The sequence below is a fragment of the Schistocerca serialis genome, chromosome 7, assembly GCF_023864345.2.
Source record: "Schistocerca serialis cubense isolate TAMUIC-IGC-003099 chromosome 7, iqSchSeri2.2, whole genome shotgun sequence".
NCBI lineage: Eukaryota > Metazoa > Arthropoda > Insecta > Orthoptera > Acrididae > Schistocerca > Schistocerca serialis.
Genome location: NC_064644.1, coordinates 247,932,345 through 247,953,434, shown reverse-complemented (window position 1 = coordinate 247,953,434; position 21,090 = coordinate 247,932,345). Strand labels below are relative to the sequence as shown.

Here is a 21,090-nt window from a genome sequence, read left to right as displayed (position 1 = left end):
TTGTAGAATGGAAGTCTTAACATTTCATTTCTTTGTTTGGGTTCCCAGAATCTTCCAATTATTGTGATCCACCTATGAAATAGCTATACAAAAGCCAAGACCCTGTATAGAGGATGCCCTGGGATGAATGCACAGTGTTTTGGGAGATGTTTTTAATAAACATAATAGTTAAATTAGCTAGTGGCATATCCTGAATGGTAGCTAAGACTTTAGTTGTATAAAAAGACTATCAAATATGACATCTGTTTTGATAAATTACTGTTCCTAATAAAAAATATGCTCAGGGGGCAATCAAGAACCTCAAAGGCAATCTGAGAAACTTTGCACATTCATAGGTGATTTCATCATGCAACTTGGTAGAATTTTAATCAAACTGTGAACATACAGAAATATTTGTTCCGACCTTTCTCCCAAATATATGACTTGCTAATACTAGTAGACAGATTGTTTGTAAAAGCTACATATACTTTGACAGAATTTGGAGCTGAAGTACTGACTCTCCATGAAGATAAGTAGTCTCTCTGGGAATTCCAGAAGGTGTAAGACTGATGGTGAATTAGAGGAGTGCTAGTTCTGCAAGGTTCGCAGGAGAGCTTCTGTAAAGTTTGGAAGGTAGGAGACGAGATACTGGCAGAAGCAAAGCTGTGAGTACCGGGCGTGAGTCGTGCTTCGGTAGCTCAGATGGTAGAGCACTTGCCCGCGAAAGGCAAAGGTCCCGAGTTCGAGTCTCGGTCGGGCACACAGTTTTAATCTGCCAGGAAGTTTCATATCAGCACACACTCCGCTGCAGAGTGAAAATCTCATTTTGGAACTTCAGTTTATTTCTCCTTATGGCAATTAAGTATGATGACACTGCATCATGTTTCCTGCCTTACACCGTGTTATCACATTCTGGTGTACACTGTGGCAGTAATATTGCGATTGTAGGATTGCCAACATGTATGTATGCCAGTTAGCTTCTTGGATGTAACTAATATGCTCTGTCCATAAACCACGGAGTAATGTTTAATGGGAATGGAAAATTTAAAATCCAGAACTTACATGCAAATATGAAGTAATTAGATACAACACACTGAATGCCAGGATACCTTATGGCAACCCCTTGTCAGCATGTTCATACTTGACTAAATGTTACATTATGCTCATTAAATGCAATAAAACAAGATACTTGAAGAATATGGTTTATTAAAATGGTATTATCAAATGCCCATCTTCGAAAAGAACAAAACTTTCTGTACAATTTGTACTATTTTCATAGTCAGTTCGGTAAAATAGTACCACTTTAAATTTCTCGTATCAGAGATTAAAAGGCCAAGTGTTCTATCACAAACTTGAAACATGAGAATGAATACCATTTCACAATTAAATCTTTCACAAAAGTAATATTAAGTAGTTCCTACTGAAACACTCATTTAACTAATACTTACAATAATACATTACAAATACATTTCCAAAATCGGTCATTCTTTACATCATTTGCAAACACTGCTAAAAAATAAAGAGAGGTATTTGCTAATAAACTGTGTTTTGGCATTTCACACACTTTAAAAACTTGTTACATGTCGTGATTGTGATTTACAAGCCATTGTTGTACTGTGTAGCTAAGAGTAGAAATGTATGTGTATATGGTGATACACCTATACCTCTCCAACCAACTCCAACCAGTCATTACTTGATATATTATCAGTGCATTCTGTTGAAACAAATATAAACTCTAAGTACAAGTAATTGCAATCAGTTTTACAAGATGTGAATACACCGATGAAAGGACTCAATACACAAGTCGTTTCCAGGTATATTTATGACTGGATGCATTAAATTAATAACTCTTTCAAGGATTTAAACTGGCCTTCAAAAATGAACCCCAGTTTAAAACAGTTTCGTAACTTAAACTTCTGTTTTTCTGCGTGACTGTTGAAAAGACGGACACTAAACATTAAATTGAAACAAATGGAACAGAAGCTATTAACAGCTGTAGCATGGTTCAACAAATGCTGCACAATACTTTGAGTGAGTTATGAACAGTCTTCATCTCTTTGCATTTTGAGAAAATGATTTTATTTTGTGTGTTCCCCCTCCACCCTCCCCCCACCACCCAAACATCTAATCACTGTTTAATTACAATGGAAAAAAATGATATTTGGAAGAAATATCTTGAATTTCAGTCTCATGTGGAACATGTGAGATAAAATTAGCAGCTCAGTACCCAATAAATAAACTGTTTTCAGTGTGAACAAAATGGTGCCACTAATAATAGCAATAATGATAATGGTGGCTATGAAAATGATAATGATTATGATGATGATGATGATGATGATGATAACAACAACAATGGTACCAACAACAACAATAACAACACATACAAAACAAGTGCTCGTAATTGTGAAGAACTCTTATTCTAACAATAATATGGAACACATTCTTAAAAAATACTGCATTTTATTCACATTAAACAGAGTTCATCACTGAACATTGAATTCGCTATGCGGTATCCGTGAGAACAAAATTTATTTTATTTTGAAATACTTAACATATTGCACATCAGTATACTCACATAGCAAAATCAGTTGTTTACATCAAGATAACAGAAAACCTTTACTGATTTTGCAACATTTTAGCACACAACACAAATTAAAAAGCTGAATAAATGCAAATAAACGGTGGGAAAAAATTCATAATGCAATATAAGCCCATTAATATGGGACTATATAAATAAATATTCTAACATACTGGGTATACTGGCTTAAGGTCCATTAATGTTGTTATGTACTTTCATTTGTCTGATGTTAATGGATTGATATTGTATCTAGAAAGTTTGGTCAGATATTTTGAACCATAACAATGAACAATTTAAGAAATAAATGTTAGGTGTGTTTTGAATTTGAATTCTCTCAGTATGATGCATCATGCAAAAGCATGTTAACTTGTAACTGGTGAGCCTTAGTTCTGCTTCTGCCGCTTTTTATAATTTGCTGGACACGTGTAAATCCACAATACAATTTATGCTTGATGTATCTACTTAATTACATTTGGTTTAAGGCTCAGATTTAAATCAGTGACAAAAGAGATTTTGGCTGATATTAATTCTACAAACTGATCTAAGAGACAAAAAAGATGCTCCAGAATGGCAGAGAAAACAGCCATACATCGAACAACAACTGATTACTATTATAACATCTATGAGCATTTTCGTAGGTGTAAGTTCATTACTCACAATATGGAGAAATAAAGGAAGAAGTTATGGAGCACTATGATAAGACACAATACAAAAACAAGACACTGTACCTTGGTGTCTGTAGCACAGAGAATTTGGAGTATTTTTGACAAGTTAAAACTATGTGAGATATCAAGATTCAAAGCCAAGTATCTGCCTTTTGTGGGCAGTTAACTACCAACTGTACTGTTCGAGGATGCCTCACAGTCCAGCTTGGAGAGGGCAATTGGAGTGCACTGATGGCATCAAGGTCAAATACTAGTCTGACACACAGTTTCAACTTCTTACCAATGTTTATTGCAGCATATACTGTGCAAAACAACACAAATATTTCACCTCTGTCACATTCTGATGACAGTCTGAATAATATTAAATATGTGATTTGCTGTTTTCACCTTGCATGGTTTAAAAGCCAGCTGTGTTTCCCAAGGAGCACCAGAGAGCCTGCAAAATTTGTAACTTACTGAACACAGTTGTCTTTTGTTTTAAAAAAAATTAGCCAAGTCTCCCTACAAAATTAGGAACAAACTAAGATCAAGATATACACTATTGCAGTGCAGCAGGAAATGTACTTTGTTAACAGATGTATTTAGTTTATGCATTTTACTTGCCGTTATCAGTTTTGTTTATGAGGCTAATAGTCATTTACTTTTTCCCTAAGATAATGTTTGTTTTGTACTTTTTTTGGGCATTTTAATATCATGTTATTTACTGGCATATCAGTGCCATATCAACATACATCATCGGGAAGGGATCAGACACAAGACAGAAAGAGAGAGAGAGAGAGAGAGAGAGAGAGAGAGAAGGGAAAAATGGGAAGTACAACATGTATTTTTTTCCACTGGCTTCTCTCTCTTTTCAATCTTGGTCATATTTTATATTACACTTTAAATTCTTTAAGTAGAAACTTTCTCTTCTCAGTGCCACCAGTACATCATTTGACAAAATAATTTCATGAAAAAAACCTGACTGAGACTCAAACATTTTAATGTCATGTGACTAAACAGATGAAGCAATTCTTTACATGTAATAATGCTCAAAGTATAACAACCCACTAATTGTAAACCTGTGTTCCACTGCAACCATTCCCTATGTGTAACTGTCATACTTAATTAAAAATACAAGAAAAATTATATTATATACTGCACAGTGGATGTTTATTATATGTTAACGACACCCACTGAAGTAGTGTAAGATGCATCACATACCAAGTAAACAAAAAAACTCTGTAATTTAAGAAATTACAGACAATCAAATTAGTGCCAAAGGCACTCAATAAAAGGCCAAGGCTGAAACAACTTTAATCATTTATTCAATGTCTGTTTTTCTGCAGGAATAAACAGAACAGATTAAACAAAAAGCACACACAACATAAATACTTAAACTTTCTATCAATTGCCAGTTTTTGTCAGCATGTCCTGTTTACTGCAAGTAACCCCATCAGTCAAGCAGTTCTGTATGCTTATTTTTCTCAAATCGCAGGATATCAAATGACTATCCTACATTGCATTACACATTTTTTAATTCAATTAACGAACTGATCTCTCATGTAAATTTGTATACCTTTACGATTTCCTTAGTGATTTACATTCCATTCACAACTAAACTCTTCCTGATGTCTTTGGAGCATGGTTTCCTTCCTTTATACTAAATTTATAATCAGAATGAGGGGCAATTACACTCACATTAGAGAAAAAAAGGGTGGAAAAATGACACAAAAAGTTAGTATTCAGCATGAAAAAGCAATAGGTTTTAAGAAATGTTAAATGTAATAAGGGTGGAAGATTATAAATTCTGCTTTAAGGGAAAACTGTTCTGTAAGTAATAACTGCTTCCATTTTTCACATATTAAATTTTTTATAGTCTGAAACATCAATTTTAAATTCTGACACACATATTTGTTTGTTCACAACTGTTGAATCATTTTATGTGTACAAACTACAGCTCAAATAAATGTTCCATGTTATGACTGGACTCAATGAAGAAACTGTGTTTACAGCCCAGTAATCAATGAAATTAACACTGTAATATTTTGGACACAGATGAAATACTCTTTTCTTTTTTGTAACTATCAAAAATGCTCCTTTCACTTACTGATTTTAAACAGTTACAACAAATAATCCAATTTTCTTAACAATTATTAGGCCTATCATATCACCAGTAGGCTTTACAGTACTCAAGGACACTTTAATGAAAACTTATCACAGGTGTATTTACTACACAGTACAATTAACAATGATGAAACATATCCGGGAACAAAATGTCACATTTCATGACAAACATTAGCTTGGAATTTATCTTCATTGTATAATGTACAAGTATTATTTCAAAATGTTTGAATACTGGAGCATGGAAAAAAACCAAAGGATTTTAAAACTCAGTAAACATTTGACATCACAATAATCTTTGGGAGTTTTGAATAAAAAATCTTGTGAAATATAAGAGAACAGGTTGACATTGGGCAACTTCCTTTCAGAGGTGCACTGCTCCCACAAGAAGAAGAAGAAGAAGAAGAAGAAGAAGGGAATGAAAGTAAGGGTGGCTGCAGTAAACTGTAGGTGTATTTTTGTAAAAATTCAATGAAATTTGTTGTATAACAACAATATGTAAATACTAAACAGGGTTCCTGAGAAATTGATGTTTTTAAATGAAATTTCTATTAAGTACATATCTGAATCAGTTACAAATGGACACCTCACATCCAGTGAACACAGTAAAATTGTGATGCATGCTAAATGAACATGTGAGATCATTATTATAAGGTGACATAACTAAACTTGTTAAATCATAGTAACAAATTTTAAACAATAAATTGCAACTGCAACAATAACATTTTCAACCACTATCTTTTTTACAGAAAGAGACAACACACAACAAATTACACATAAAAAGTTACGCTATCATAAACTGAAACACAACAGTGTATGATACAAAATAGAAAACAAAAACAAGATAAAAAGCAGTCTAATCACAATTATTAATCAAGTTCCTCATGTCATTCATGTAAAGTAATGTGAGATTGCTTTTTTAACAGGTGGCACTCCATAATGACACTGTATTACATACAGAAGAATAAAATGCTGTTACACAAATGCTGCTGCATTTTTTTACGAACTACTCACTCTCACCAGACAGAGTGAAGCATCTTAACTGCCTCTGTCAGGAGTCTGATAACAATTCACTGTTACTTCTGCTGTCTGGTGAGAAAAAAAGCAATCTTCATCAAGATATATATACTGTAACTTTCAATGTATGCCCTCAACTTGGTGTCTTCCTTAGCAGGTACTGCCACTCTTGTCATCAAATTTTTCGTATAAAAGCTAAAAGTGTGATGAAATGGGGAATGCACTATTAAAAAAACAGTTACAGCAATATGGTACTACATGCATTTGATTGCTGCAATCACAGTGATTAAAGATACCACAGTTCAATAGTGCTGTTGATGCAGTACATACTGAATACCGTTACACATAACAGTGACTGATGCACTGTTTTCATATGCTCCACAGAACCCTAACTTATAGAGAGTGGTAAAATACTCTCTAATTTCATCGGAACACACGCAATAATTACTGCTTTGCAGTACTGCTACCACTCAAAAAAATACTTCAGGGAGCAGAGAATTACATCAAAACTCCTGTGAAACTCACATAAAGGCATCCACACAGTACTAAAGCTGATAAATATCAGCTACAGGAACAACCATCCTTAGTTACACACTTTTATTCAGCTCTTTTCTATTCTATTTGGCATCACTGTATAATCACCACAGTCACATACTAAGTACGTGTTACAGATGCCCATGTTATAGTGAAACTACATGCAGCCATAGTTGACTGATGATGTGTTTCCAGGTACTAGACTCCTTCATCCATGAATGGCTGCTGTCAGGAGGGGGCAAAGAATTCCTGCAGCTTGCGAACTGTGCTTCGGTCCAATGTACAGAGATCAAAATCAAAAGTCTTCTTTGTTATCTCATACTGGCCTGTTTCTGCAATAACCTGTTATGGGAAAAGAAAATTACTACTTGCATTCTTCACATAATATCTCAAAAAAATTTTAAAATGTTACAAAATGAAATTCATGATAAAACAGAGTGTATGAATCCTTCTTGTCTGATGGCCCCTGCGTTTTACGTTGGTGCATAAGTTCGTAGCGTTATTGTTCTGCATGTTGGTATGCCAGATGCTCTGTATTTATTTATTGATTGTAATCTTTTCTTTGTAGTTTACTGATGCTATTTGAGTTTACATACTGCTATTCTGTCATTTGGAGATAAAGTGACTAGAGCTGTGGACGCTAGAAGATGGACGCCCAAGTGAAGAAATTGGAACATTTCCGACATATTCTTTTGCTTGAGCTCAAAAGAAGGGTGACAGCAGTGTAGGAAGCCAGAAACACTTGTGCCATGTATGGGCATAATGCCACTGGGCAGAGCACAGCAAGAAACTGGTTTTCACATTTTAAGGAGGATCATTTTGGAATTAGTGACTCTCCATGCTCAAGAGGACTTCTAGGGTGTGATGAAGATCATTTGAGTGCATTAATCCACAATGATCCATACTAGTGTACTCAAGAACTGGTAAATGTGATAAACTGTGTAATCATTCCACAATCATGTGGCATTTGCATGCAATGAGAAAAGTTCAAAAATCGAGTGTATGGGTACTAGGGCTGTTGATATTTTTAAAAGTACTGGGAATCTAATATATCGATATTTTAGACATCATCATTATCAGCTCTCCACATATCGACAAAAGGTATTGTGACATATTGGCCTAAAAAAATATCGGCTGCACAATGCAAATATATTGCCGGTTTTATAGCTGTATATTTAAGTATTGATTTATTATTAGATATTCTGTACATCAATGTGCTGACAGCCTGCCTATACCCCTTAGAGCAAGAATTGAGAGAAAAACATTTAATCTGAAAATCTGTAGGTTAATAATGGGACTCTTTACAGATGAAAACTTGTATTACAATATTTTTTTGGCCAACTGTTGTGTTGTTAATTAACAACTGTGTACATTGTGCATTGTCATGCAATATTTCATTTCAGGTAACCTCTCATACCTTATTTTCTTAATCTGTCATTGGCTACATGTTGAAATGATACTCTTAAATTAAACTGTGTGGTAAAGGTAAATGTTGCGGTTTCTGTTATTAGTGCCAAGCACCAATCACATCAGCATTTCCCCTCACATGTCCCCACTACCACAAAGGCCAATCTTGTCATTTAGATTTTTGTTCGTCATTTTCAGCAACTGTTTTTTAAAGAATGCTGATGTGAAAAAATAGCAAACAAGTTGGATTCAAAATTGTTTTTTAATGCAACTGGTGTGCTATTTCATCACATCGAAAAAAATCTTGTTATTCCATTCACACAGCTAAGGCCCCCCCCCCCCCCCCCATACAATTGGACTACTTCTTTTGTGCCACCTATATTTGCTTCAAACAGTCAAAGAGGAAGACTAGACATGATGAAAACTCAACATAAAATAAAAATATCGGCACTCAATATTGTCATATTGATGTCGACATATTGGGAAAGAACATTTCACTGACATATATCGATATTTTCTGGGGGAAATATCAATACATCCATATTTTATAAACAGTCCTAATGTGCACCGCATGCTCTAAGCCAAAATAAAAAAAATCAGCAGAGTGGCCATATGTGCATTTCTGCATGCTCATCATCAATTGGCTCGTGAACAACATTGACTGTTTCTAATCTGTATTGTTACTGGTGACGAGAAATGGTGTCTTTACGCTAATATAAGGAAAAGAAAGGAACGGTTCAGCCCAAACAAAGCAGCAAATCCTCATACAAAAGCCACAAAAGATAATGTTATGCATTTGGTAGAACAGCAATGGTGTGGTGTACTAAAAATTACTCCCCCACATTGTAACCATCACTGCTGCCATTTATTGTCAACGACTGAGGTGTCGTGCTCATGCAATCCAAGAACAACAACCAGGAACAGTGTGTGAAGTGATGCTTCTCAACAATAACACCTGCCTGCATTCTGATAGACTGACAAAAAGCAATATACGGGAAATGAGTTGGGAAGTCATTTGGCACACACCTTATTCACCTGATTTCACACCCTCAGATTTTCATCTTTTCTGCTCTCTATTGAACAACCTTCAAGCAACATTTTTTCTGGATAAAAAAGCACTCCGAACATAGCTCAACAAGTTCACTGCCTCAAAACCACATGATGTCGACAGTCAAGGAACCAAAAAGTTAGTCCAGCACTGACAGACTGTTGTACATAGTGAGGGAGAGTATATTGTTATGAGTGTCTGTTGTGTTTATTAAATTTATGGAAAAACACTATGAACTTATTCACCAACCTAATACTGTTGCACGAGGCAGGCAATTAAGAGTGTTTAGATTTCATCATGTCACTTACAGCATCTATAATATGTAACCAGCATAAAATTATAATTGTAGGTGATATTAACATAGATATATGGCCAAAGAGAAAAAATGTGATTCATTTGGTTTATTCTCTGAAGTTATTAAACTATTATTGTCTCAATGAAAAGCCCACCAGACTAAATGTGTTTCTGGATAATATAATTACTAATGTACAAGAGACACTCTTGAATGCAGATGTTACAGAACTGTAAATATCAGGGCAGTGGCTTCGATTGGAAAGCTCAACTCTCTATATTGCTGAAAGACATGTGAATATTGACTTCAGTGTAAACAATTATGACAGATCAGTCAAAAGAAATGGACTGGTCCCATATAATGCATAATAATAAAACAATTGATAAATGATTTTCCATTTTCCTAATAGAGATTAAGCACTTAGCAGAAAAGATGTGCCCCACTGTAATCAAAAGATATTACACTTAAGCATCATCAAACCAACAGTGGTACACCTCAAAACTTAATACACTCAGGTAACTACTATTCATTATGAAAGATAAGTCTCACGCAACCGACTGGGACAGAAAAAAAAAAAAAAAAAAAAAAAAAAAAATAATAAATAAATAAATAAATAAATAAATAAATAAAAGAAACTGCTTAGTACAGTGCAAATTAAGTTTACATTAAATAAATTAAAGCAGTGTGGAATGTCATTAAAATGGAAATTAATAATACAAATAAGGAAAGCAGTACCTCTATTGACTGTGTTACACTCAATGGATATTTCTTGAATTCCACACTGCACATGGAAGCCCTACTCACTCATGCCAAACAAACAAGTAAGAAATTTACTCAGAACCTAATCATTTTAAATAACATTCACAGATTGATACACAAAACAAGCAGTTCAAATAGAAGACTATTTTGATTTAGTAATTCCAAAACAAAGTGTGTAGCAAAGGAAATCAAAGTGCCATTTCTCTTACTGTGGAAGTACTAGATTAAGGAATTTTCCCAGAACATCATGTGCTCAAAACGTTACATTACCTATCTAAAAAAACACCATCTGCAGACCCATTTCAATAGCACTTGTCATAGCCAAGATAATAAAAAATTGTATGCATAAATAGTAGAATGCAACAAAATTTTAAATGAACAACAGCTTGGATTCAGGTATCACCTGCCAACTATAAAAGCAATTGAAGCTTTGGTGAATAATGTTTATCCAGGGTACAGAAAAGGGTATCTATGTCTGGCACCCTTATCGATTTAAGCAAAGCATCTGCCTTAGTGTCACATGACATAATCTTCAAAAAGTTAAAATATTGTGGCATAGATGATAAATCACTCAGTCTATTCAATCTTATTTCAGCAAAGGGTTACAGCTTATGTATGCATATATGCAAAGAACAGCAATACTCCCAATAAAAAGAGATTCTGTTATTGGACATTTCCTGTTTATTACCTACATTAATGAGTTTTCAAGTTACATACCGTGTATGTCTCATGACTCCACATGTAATACAACAAAAGAATCATACAGAAGGTGCAACATATGTGAGGTCTCACCTCACCCAAAACAAAACAGTGCGGGTGAGACAGTGCTTATAGAGGCTCAAGTCGCCGGAAGACTAAGCGATGGAGACTGTTCTGTGTGCACACTTCCTACTTCCAATCTCTAGTGGCCAGCCTACAATGATACAGTTACAGTTGATTTAAGTACACATGCGTGGTGACACTATGCTTGGCATACTCACTCTTACACGCAATGGTGCAATCACTAGCAGCAGGATACAGAACAGCTCTCCCTTGTGCAAAGAGGGCACCCAGGCGACGAAGGAGAAGCTGGTGGCCTGATGAGACACACACCCATTGGATCAAGAGCAGCGGCAGCCGGTGCTGACAGAACGAAATGCCAGGTGGACACCGCAGCATAGAGCTGGAATGCGCAGAGACATGGGCATGTACAAGGGCACTGCACCCGTGTGGTGCTTGCACCTGCGAACCGGTAGCTTCCAGCTGTGAGTGTGGGCGCAACTGATCAAAGTGGCACTCCAGTAGCCTGTCGGCTGTACTGACGTCACAAAGATGGCACTCCGGTGGCAGACAAATATGACCGGTACCCACTTCGACCAGCGACCAAACCCTTCTGTCCACACCGGTGATCCCGGCGTGAAGCAGTTGGACGAACCCGATCGTGGCATGTGGGGCAAAGGTTGCTGTTAATGGTGTAGTGTTCTTGGCTGCCAGCCATGAAGCAACACAGCCGGGCCTCTGCTGCACCATAGGCATGAAGCAATGGCTTAGCAGAAAATGGATACAGGTGTCGTCTGGAGAAGAATCCACAAAAAACTTTTTCATTTGGGACTTGAACGTAGGCACTAGTCTTTCCAACTCAACATTTGATTGAGGGTGGAATGGCGAAGCCATAACAAGATGAATGTCGTAATGGGAACAAAACAATTGAAAGGTGTGTGAAACGAACTAGGACCAAATATTGTACACTAAGATACAGGGCAAGCCCTCAACAGAAGAACCCTCAAAAGCATATAAATTGTTATCGAAGCTGATGTTTGCACACACTGGAGTATGTAAGGAAACTGGGAAAATGCATCCATAACCAAGAGCCAATAGGTATTCAGTAAGGGACCTGCAAAGTCTACATGAATGCATTCCCATGGCTGGTGTGGAGTGGGCCCCGGGAACAGACACACCCTGGGAGCTGCCTGTTATTGGGTACACTGCTCAGAAGCCGTGAGAAAACAGACAATTTTGCCATCACCCTGGCCAAAAAACATGTCTCCTAGCTAACTGTTTAGTGTGTGAAGCTCCCCAATGGCTCTGATGGAGAAGGTGTCTCGTATGAATTGTGAGGTTGAGACAAGAAAACCAAGGGTTTATGGTAAGTAATAAGGTGAAACTTGGAGCAGTACAAAAAAACATGAAATTTCTGGGAAGCACAGACTATGGGAAAAGGCAAATGCAACAAGTTATTCACAGCCGTCGGTATATCATTGCACTGGGACCGTGTCGAAACCGCTCTGTGAGGTGTTAGGCCCAAAACTATGTGCTGGTTCAGAGAGAATGCAGCTACACAAGGGGCCAAGAGTAGTTTGGATTTCAACATCTGAAAAGCACGTTCACAATCTGGGCTCCAGCAAGAAGGTACATTCTTGTGTAACAAGTCGTGTAACGGTTGGATCAATGTGGCCACCCCTGGCAGGAATTTGAAGTAGTAGGTTATCTTCCCTAGGAAGGCCTGAAGCTCCTTCAAGGATGACAGCCAAAGCATAGGTTTAGCAGTAGAGATGTGGTCAGACAGAGGACGAACCCCATCCCATGAGACCTCAAACTCCAAATAAACATAAGAAGATAGGAAAAACTGAAATTTCGTGAGGTTAGACTGTATGCCTGCTGACCATAAGGCAGAAAACAATGTGCAAAAATTTTTCAGGTCATTGGCCGTGGAGGAGTGCATGACAGCAATATCATCCAGATAATTAATGCAACCTGGGTTGAGCATAGTCAATTGATCTAAAAATTACTGAAAAATAGCAGGGGCGTTAGCCACACCAAAAGGAAGGTGTAAATATTGATAGAGACAAAGAGGAGTACTCAAAACCAGAACTTGCCGAGGCCCTTCATCCACAGGAACATGCAGAAACACTTCAGACAAATCAATTTTAGAAAAGTATGGCCAATCAATATTTTCACAAACAGTTCCTCCTGATGTGAGAGAGGATACATATCCACGATCGACTTTGCATTGACAATAGTATTGAAGTTTCCACAGGAGCAAAGTTTCTCTGACGGTTCTGAGTTACAACCTGTGGAGAAGACAATTCACTAGCCATAACAGGTTGCACGTACCACCACTAGAGATTGAAGCCTGTGGCAAACCTAAACTCACATAGGTTTGAGAATTCAATTACATAACTGCGGCACCTGTGTCCACCTGTAGCCACACTTCGTGAAAAACATGTAGCTCATTAAACAACTTGGGAGAAGTCACAAGCATTGGAGTCACACAATAACGTCCATGTCCACATCCTGAACAACTTTCAGCGAACAACACATTGAGAAAATGTGGCCTTTCTTTTGGCAAGCATTACAAGTGGCCCAGCGCTTACGGCATGCCGAACATTCATGCTGGACAAAATGGATTATGGAAACAGAGAATGCTGAGCTGACACTGTGGTGGTTCAGGCTGCTTGGACCAAACTTGGGCTGCTTGGAGCCAGGCCACATGTTAACCACTGCCATTGCCACTTCCTCGTGCAAGCTATCTGTCATCCTAGTGCGTGCACTTGTGACACTACTCCCACATTGCCCCACACTTCAGTTGAGAAACTTCAAAAGACTGTCCTATTTGCAAAACTTCAACCTACAAGGAGTTTCACAGAGTAGAGCTTTCTGGTGCACTTCCTTGTCCAGAGCTAAACAGATAATTGTCATGCACCAATGAATCTGCATCAGAGTCATTATGAGCATCAGAAACAAACTGACACTTTTGACTACAGCCCTAAAATTCGGCTGGCCAGGTCCTGTATGACTGGTTTGGTTTCTTACAGCTTTGGTAGGCTTCAGTTCATGCTGCTATGACACGCGTTCATATGCAATTGTAGTTGAACAATAAACTGCACATATGATCAAAAGTAAGAGCTATCAGTTTTTGTAAATGGGCAAGCTGATACAGTAATTGATACACCTTAGGTGGAATCCACAAGAGGGATAAGACTGCACAAATTCGAGTCTGTCACAATGACCGCCAAAAAAATGCTGTATGAATCTTTTTCATAAGCTTCCCAATCCTCAGCTGAATCATCATACGGAGGAAAAGTGGATGGATAGACCAGTGGAGTGGTATCCCATCTGTTAACTGAAAGTGACAAAGTGATCTCTGCTGAAGTAAGCTGTTCAATCACGGCCAGCAGCATGGCGTCCACAATGACTGAAACTGATGAAACTGCACTTAAAGAGTGCACATACAGAAACCATCCCATCCTCTGCGCCAATTGTGTAGTAACCAAGAAATACATAAAAACCGATCCAAGTAACACAAATATGGCTTTATTCATAAGTCTCTGAACAATAACAGAATTAATCCTCTTGTGCTTCCACATGTAACAAGACACAAGAATCATACAGAAGGTGCAACGTAAGTGATATGCAGAACAACTGAGATGAATGGTACAAACTAAAAGAACACAGTGATAGTGAGTCAGTGCTACTTCGTGTGTATATAAGCGGAAGTTGCTGGTATACAGGGCGGCAGAGACCGTGCTGTGAGTACGCTTCCTATGGCCCACGCTGATACAGTTGTTGGTTAACTTAAGTACACATGCGTGGTGACATGCACTCAGTGCACTCAGTCTCTCACGCACCAGTAGCAGGATACAGCAGTAAGAGTATACTACATACTGACGACATGACACTAATAATCACAGGTGAGGATTTACAAAGTATACTAACAATAGAGAAACAATCCAAATGACTAATTACTCATACGAATAAACCAGATAAAAGCAGAAGGAATCAGTTTTAATCCAAAGATAACTTAAAAACTCTCTTTGAAAGAACACACTAATTATCATAGTAGCAAACAGTTGTTAATACACTCATATTTTGCTTCCTTCCATTCCCATTTGCAATATGGAATGCTGCTCTGGGGTAATTCCCCAGGAGCTAAATATATTTTCAGAGGGCAGAAAAAGACTATCAGGTGTTTTATTATGATAAGCACCTATACAGTCCAGCAGAAACTGCTTCAAATGTCTTGGTATAATGACAATACCTACCCTGCATATTTGTAAATGCTTAATATATGCTTGCCGTTGGTGGGGAGGCTTGCATGCCTCAGTGGTACAGATAGCCGTACCATAGGTGCAACCACAATGGTGGCCTGAAGAGGGGTAGCAGCATTTTCAGTAGTTGCAGGGGCAACTATCTGGATGATTGACTGATCTGGCATTGTAACACTAACCAAAACAGCCTTTCTGTGCTGTTACTGTGAATGGTTGAAAGCAAGGGGAAACTACAGCCATCATTTATCCCAAGGGCATGCAACTTTACTGTATGGTTAAATGATGATGGCGTCCTCTTGGGTAAAATAATCTGGAGGTAAAATAGTCCGCCATTCGGATCTTCGGGTGGGGACTGCTCAGGAGGTCGTTGATATCAGGAGAAAGAAAACTGGTAATCTATGGATCGGAGTGTGGAATGTCAGATCCCTTAATCGGACAGGTAGGTTAGAAAATTTAAAAAGGGAAATGTATAGGTTAAAGTTAGATATAGTGGGAATTAGTAAAGTTCGGTGGCAGGAGAAACAAGACTTCTGGTCAGGTGACTACAGGGTTATGAATACAAAATCAAACAGAGGTAATGCAGGAGTAGGTTTAATAAGCTACTACAAACAGCATAGTGAATGCATTATTGTGGCCAAGATATATACGAAGCCCACACCTACCACAGTAGTATAAGTTTATATGCCAACTAGCTCTGCAGATGACGAAGAGATTGATGAAATGTATGATGCGATAAAAGAAATTGTTCAGATAGTGAAGGGAGACAAAAATTTAACAGTCATCGGTGACTCGAACTCGATAGTAGGAAAAGGAAGAAAAGGAAACATAGTAGGTGAATATGGAATGGGAGTAAGGAATGAAAGAGGAAGCCGCCTGGTAGAATTTTGCACAGAGCTAACACTTGGTTCAGGAACCATAAAAGAAGGTTGTATACATGGAAGAAGCCTGGAGATACTGACAGGTTTCAGATAGATTATATAATGGTAAAACAGATATTTAAGAACCAGGTTTTAAATTGTAAGACATTTCCAGGGGCAGATGTGGACTCTGACCACAATCTATTGGTTATGAACTGTAGATTAAAACTGAAGAAACTGCAAAAAGGTGGGAATTTAAGGAGATGGGACTTGGATAAACTGAAAGAACCAGAGGTTGTAGAGAGCTTCAGGGAGAGCAATAGGGAACGATTGACAAGAATGGGGGAAAGAAATACAGTAGAAGAAGAATGGGTAGCTTTGAGAGGTGAAATAGTGAAGGTAGCAGAGGATCAAGTAAGTAAAAAGACGAGGGCTAATAGAAATCCTTGGTTAACAGAAGAGATATTGAATTTAATTTATGAAAGGAGAAAATATAAAAATGCATTAAATGAAGCGGGCAAAAAGGAATACAAACGTTTCAAAAATGAGGTTGACAGGAAGTGCAAAATGGCTAAGCAGCGATGGCTAGAGGACAAATGTAAGGATGTAGAGGTACATATCAGTAGGGGTAAGATAGATACTGCTTACAGGAAAATTAAAGAGACCTTTGGAGAAAAGAAAACCACTTGCATGAATATAAAGAGCTCAGATGGAAACCCAGTTCTAAGCAAAGAAGGGAAAGCAGAAAGGTGGGAGAAGTATATAGAGGGACTACACAAGGCGATGTTCTTGAGGACAATATTATAGAAATAGAAAAGAATGTAGATGAAGATGAAATAGGAGATATGATATTGCGTGAAGAGTTTGACAGAGCACTGAAAGACCTAAGTCGAAACAAGGCCCCGGGAGTAGACAACATTCCATTAGAACTACAGATGGCCTTGGGAGAGCCAGTCCTGACAAAACTCTACCATCTGGTGAGCAAGATGTACCAGACAGGCGAAATACCCTCAGACTTCAAGAAGAATATAATAATTCCAATCCCAAAGAAAGCAGGTGTTGACAGATGTGAAAATTACCGAACTATTAGTTTAATAAGTCACAGCTGCAAAATACTAACGCGAATTATTAACAGACGAATGGAAAAACTGGTAGAAGCCAACCTCGTGGAAGATCAGTTTGGATTCCGTAGAAATGTTGGAACATGTGAGGCAATATTGACCTTACGACTTATGTTAGAAGAAAGATTAAGGAAAGACAAACCTACATTTCTAGCATTTGTAGACTTAGAGAAAGCTTTTGACAATGTTGACTGGAATACTCTCTTTCAAATTCTAAAGGTGGCAGGGGTAAAATACAGGGAGCAAAAGGCTATTTACAATTTGTACAGAAAGCAGATGGCAGTTATAAGAGTCGAGGGGCATGAAAGGGAAGCAGTGGTTGAGAAGGGAGTGAGACAGGGTTGTAGCCTCTCCCTGATGTTATTCAATCTGTATATTGAGCAAGCAGTAAAGGAAACAAAAGAAAAATTCGGAGTAGGTATTAAAATCCATGGAGAAGAAATAAAAAGTTTGACGTTCGTCGATGACATTGTGATTCTGTCAGAGACAGCAAAAGGACCTAGACAAGGAGTTGAACAGAATAGACAGTGTCTTGAAAGGAGGATATAAGATGAACATCAAAAGTAAAACGAGGATAATGGAATGTAGTCTAATTAAATCGGGTGATGCTGAGGGAATTAGATTAGGAAATGAGACACTTAAAGTAGTAAATGAGTTTTGCTATTTGGGGAGCAAAATAACTGATGGTGGTTGAAGTAGAGAGGATATAAAATGTAGACTGGCAATGGCAAAGAAAGCGTTTCTGAAGAAGAGAAATTTGTTAGCATCGAGTATAGATTTAAGTGTCAGAAAGTCTGTTTCCGAAAGTATCTGTATGGAAGTGAAACATGGATGATAAATAGTTTAGACAAGAAGAGAATAGAAACTTTCGAAATGTGGTGCTACAGAAGAATGCTGAAGATTAGATGGGTAGATCACATAACTAATGAGGAGGTATTGAATAGAATTGGAGAGAAGTGAAATTTGTGGCACAACTTGACTAGCAGTAGGGATTGGTTGGTAAGGCATATTCTGAGGCATCAAGGGATCACCAATTTAGTATTGGAGGGCAGCATGGAAGGTAAAAATCAGAGAGGGAGACCAAGAGATGAATACACTAAGCAGATTCAGAAGGATGTTGATTGCTGTAGGTACTGGGAGATGAAGAAGCTTGCACAGGATAGAATAGGATGGAGAGCTGCATCAAACCAGTCTCTGGACTGAAGACCACAACAACAACAATATATGCTAGGGAAAACCTGGAAATATTCAACACTTGATGTGAGGTGCATGTACACAATACCAGAAACAGTCACTTGTTGAATCTGCATTCCTCAAGATTTACTACAGTCTGTAATAACTATATACTTGAGCATGAAATTTTTCAATAAGTTACTTTACTCAACTCGTATATTACGACTACATAACTACAAGAGTGTATTACACACATGGCAAAATACAGTGAATTCTACTGAAATGAAGAGTTCCTAGAAGCTATCATTAAATTTTTTACAGTGTCAAAGTGCTGGAACAAATATGCATGAAAAGGTCATGCATAGAATTGAGACTGGGGGATGGGCGTTCTTGGTACTTGGTTCCTATCTGAGGGTACAAATTTTTTGGTTTAACCCTGAATGGCAGCCATTTGTATAGCCATTCGAACATCTATTTTACTGTGTCTACGTTACAGTATATCACACTAGGTTTGGACAATGAACCAGAGCTGGCACCCACATAAATTGTGCAAATTGATTAATTCTTTTTGCAAAAGATTTCAGCTGAGCTGAAATTAATGCTTCACCAGTGGTGCCCTTTGTATGTGCACTGTTCCGATTTTATGTGCAAAAACATGCAAATAAACACTTTTCCAGGCTGGTTTTGGCATGTGCAGCTTCTATATTTTAAACTTGTACGCATCAATTCAAACTTTGCATGAAGCCAAAACGAAATTTTTTCATCCAATAATCTTTATTCATTGTCAAGATATGACGTTTTAAAGTTGATCTAAATGTAGCACATAAAATTTATTCTTATACGAAATGAAAGTGCGGAAAAGGGTTACAGTGAATCAAATAAATAAAAAAATGTGTTCTTACAATAAAACTGAAAACTCGCTTTCAAGAATCGGCTTCATTCAATTTTTCACCCATTTTTCTGGGATTTTTTTGAAGCCCCCCACTTCCACACTTTAAACTTGTATGAATCAGTTCAAACTTTGCACAAATATATATAAATGGCTAGAGTCAAAAAGAATTTTTAATCCCATAATCTTTATCTATTATCAAGATATGAGGGTTTAAAGTCAAGCTAAATTTAACATGTAACATGTTTCCTAATGTAACTGAATGTGCAGAAACAGTTTTAAATAAATCAAAAAAATAAAAAATGCAATCTTGTGATAAAACTGAAGACTCATTTTCAAAAATCTAGCTGCATTCAGTTTCTATGTGTGGGGGGGGGGGGGGGGGGGGGGGGGGGGGGGGGGGGGAAAGGTGAACATTCGTATCCATGCCACTTCTGTGTTCCAAATTTGAGAGAATTGGTTCAAATTTTGTAAGAACATACAAAAATACATGTAATTAATGGTCGTCTTGTTGTTTTCTGAAAGCTTTATCTATAGCTACAATATAAGTAACAAGATTAAAAAGACAATAACAAAACCCTCAATTGTTGCCCTAGTCAATAAAAATCTACACTGGTTGCCAACTTATGGTGGTCTAATGTCAAAATTATGAACAAAAATGAAAATGTTGCTACCATGTTACACAAAAAGTCTAATGCCTCCAGGGCGGAACCAGGGATGTAAAAGAAGGAACTAGACTACCAACTTATCTGGCAGCTTCAAAGACATTTAAATCAAAACATCTTAATACATTCACACTTTTTTATGAGTTTAGTCCTACTTCCGCAGTGTAGTGAGCTCTTTTAGCTACAAGGTGTTGGCACACATGTATCTGTCAATTTATATGCTAAAATCCCTGATCCTACAACCAAAATCTAAAAATTTGCTATTCATAGTGCACATGACATGAAGGCATGTGTCATGTTATATGAATGATATCATAAAAGAAGGTTGTACACATGGAAGAATCCTGGAAATACTAGAAGGTATCAGATAGATTATATAATGGTAAGACAGAGATTTAGAAACCAGGTTTTAAATTGTAAGGCATTTCCAGGGGCAGATGTGGACTCTGACCACAATCTATTGGTTATGAACTGTAGATTAAAACTGAAGAAACTGCAAAAAGGTGGGAATCTAAGGAGATGGGACCTGGACAAACTGATAAAACCAGAGGTTGTACAGAGTTTCAGGGAGAGCATAAGGGAACAATTGACAGGAATGGGGGAAAGAAATACAGTAGAAGAAGAATGGGTAGCTTGACGGATGAAGTAGTGAAGGCAGCAGAGGATCAAGTAGGTAAAAAGATGAGGGCTAGTAGAAATCCTTGGGTAACAGAAGAAATATTGAATTTAATTGATGAAAGGAGAAAATATAAAAATGCAGTAAATGAAGCAGGCAAAAAGGAATACAAACATCTCAAAACTGAGATTGAGAGGAAGTGCAAAATGGCTAAGCAGGGATGGCTAGAGGACAAATGTAAGGATGTAGAGGCTTATCTCGCTAGGGGTAAGATAGATACTGCCTACAGGAAAATTAAAGAGACCTTTGGAGAAAAGAGAACCACTTGTATGAATATCAAGAGCTCAGATGGAAGCACAGAAG

At 37.4% G+C, this 21,090-nt stretch overlaps 1 protein-coding gene across 3 annotated transcripts in view; it reads right to left on the bottom strand.

Moving 5' to 3' along the window:
- Positions 1 to 1,168: 1,168 nt before the first annotated feature.
- The window catches only part of LOC126412528 (protein AF-9), a 108,862-nt gene continuing 88,940 nt past the window's right edge, over positions 1,169 to 21,090 (bottom strand). For all 3 annotated transcript variants that reach the window (XM_050082168.1, XM_050082171.1, XM_050082169.1), the window contains one exon: positions 1,169 to 7,215. In XM_050082168.1, coding sequence (XP_049938125.1) covers positions 7,102 to 7,215 — 114 coding nt within the window. In that variant the 3' untranslated portion in view covers positions 1,169 to 7,101. The remainder of the gene's footprint in view (positions 7,216 to 21,090) is intronic.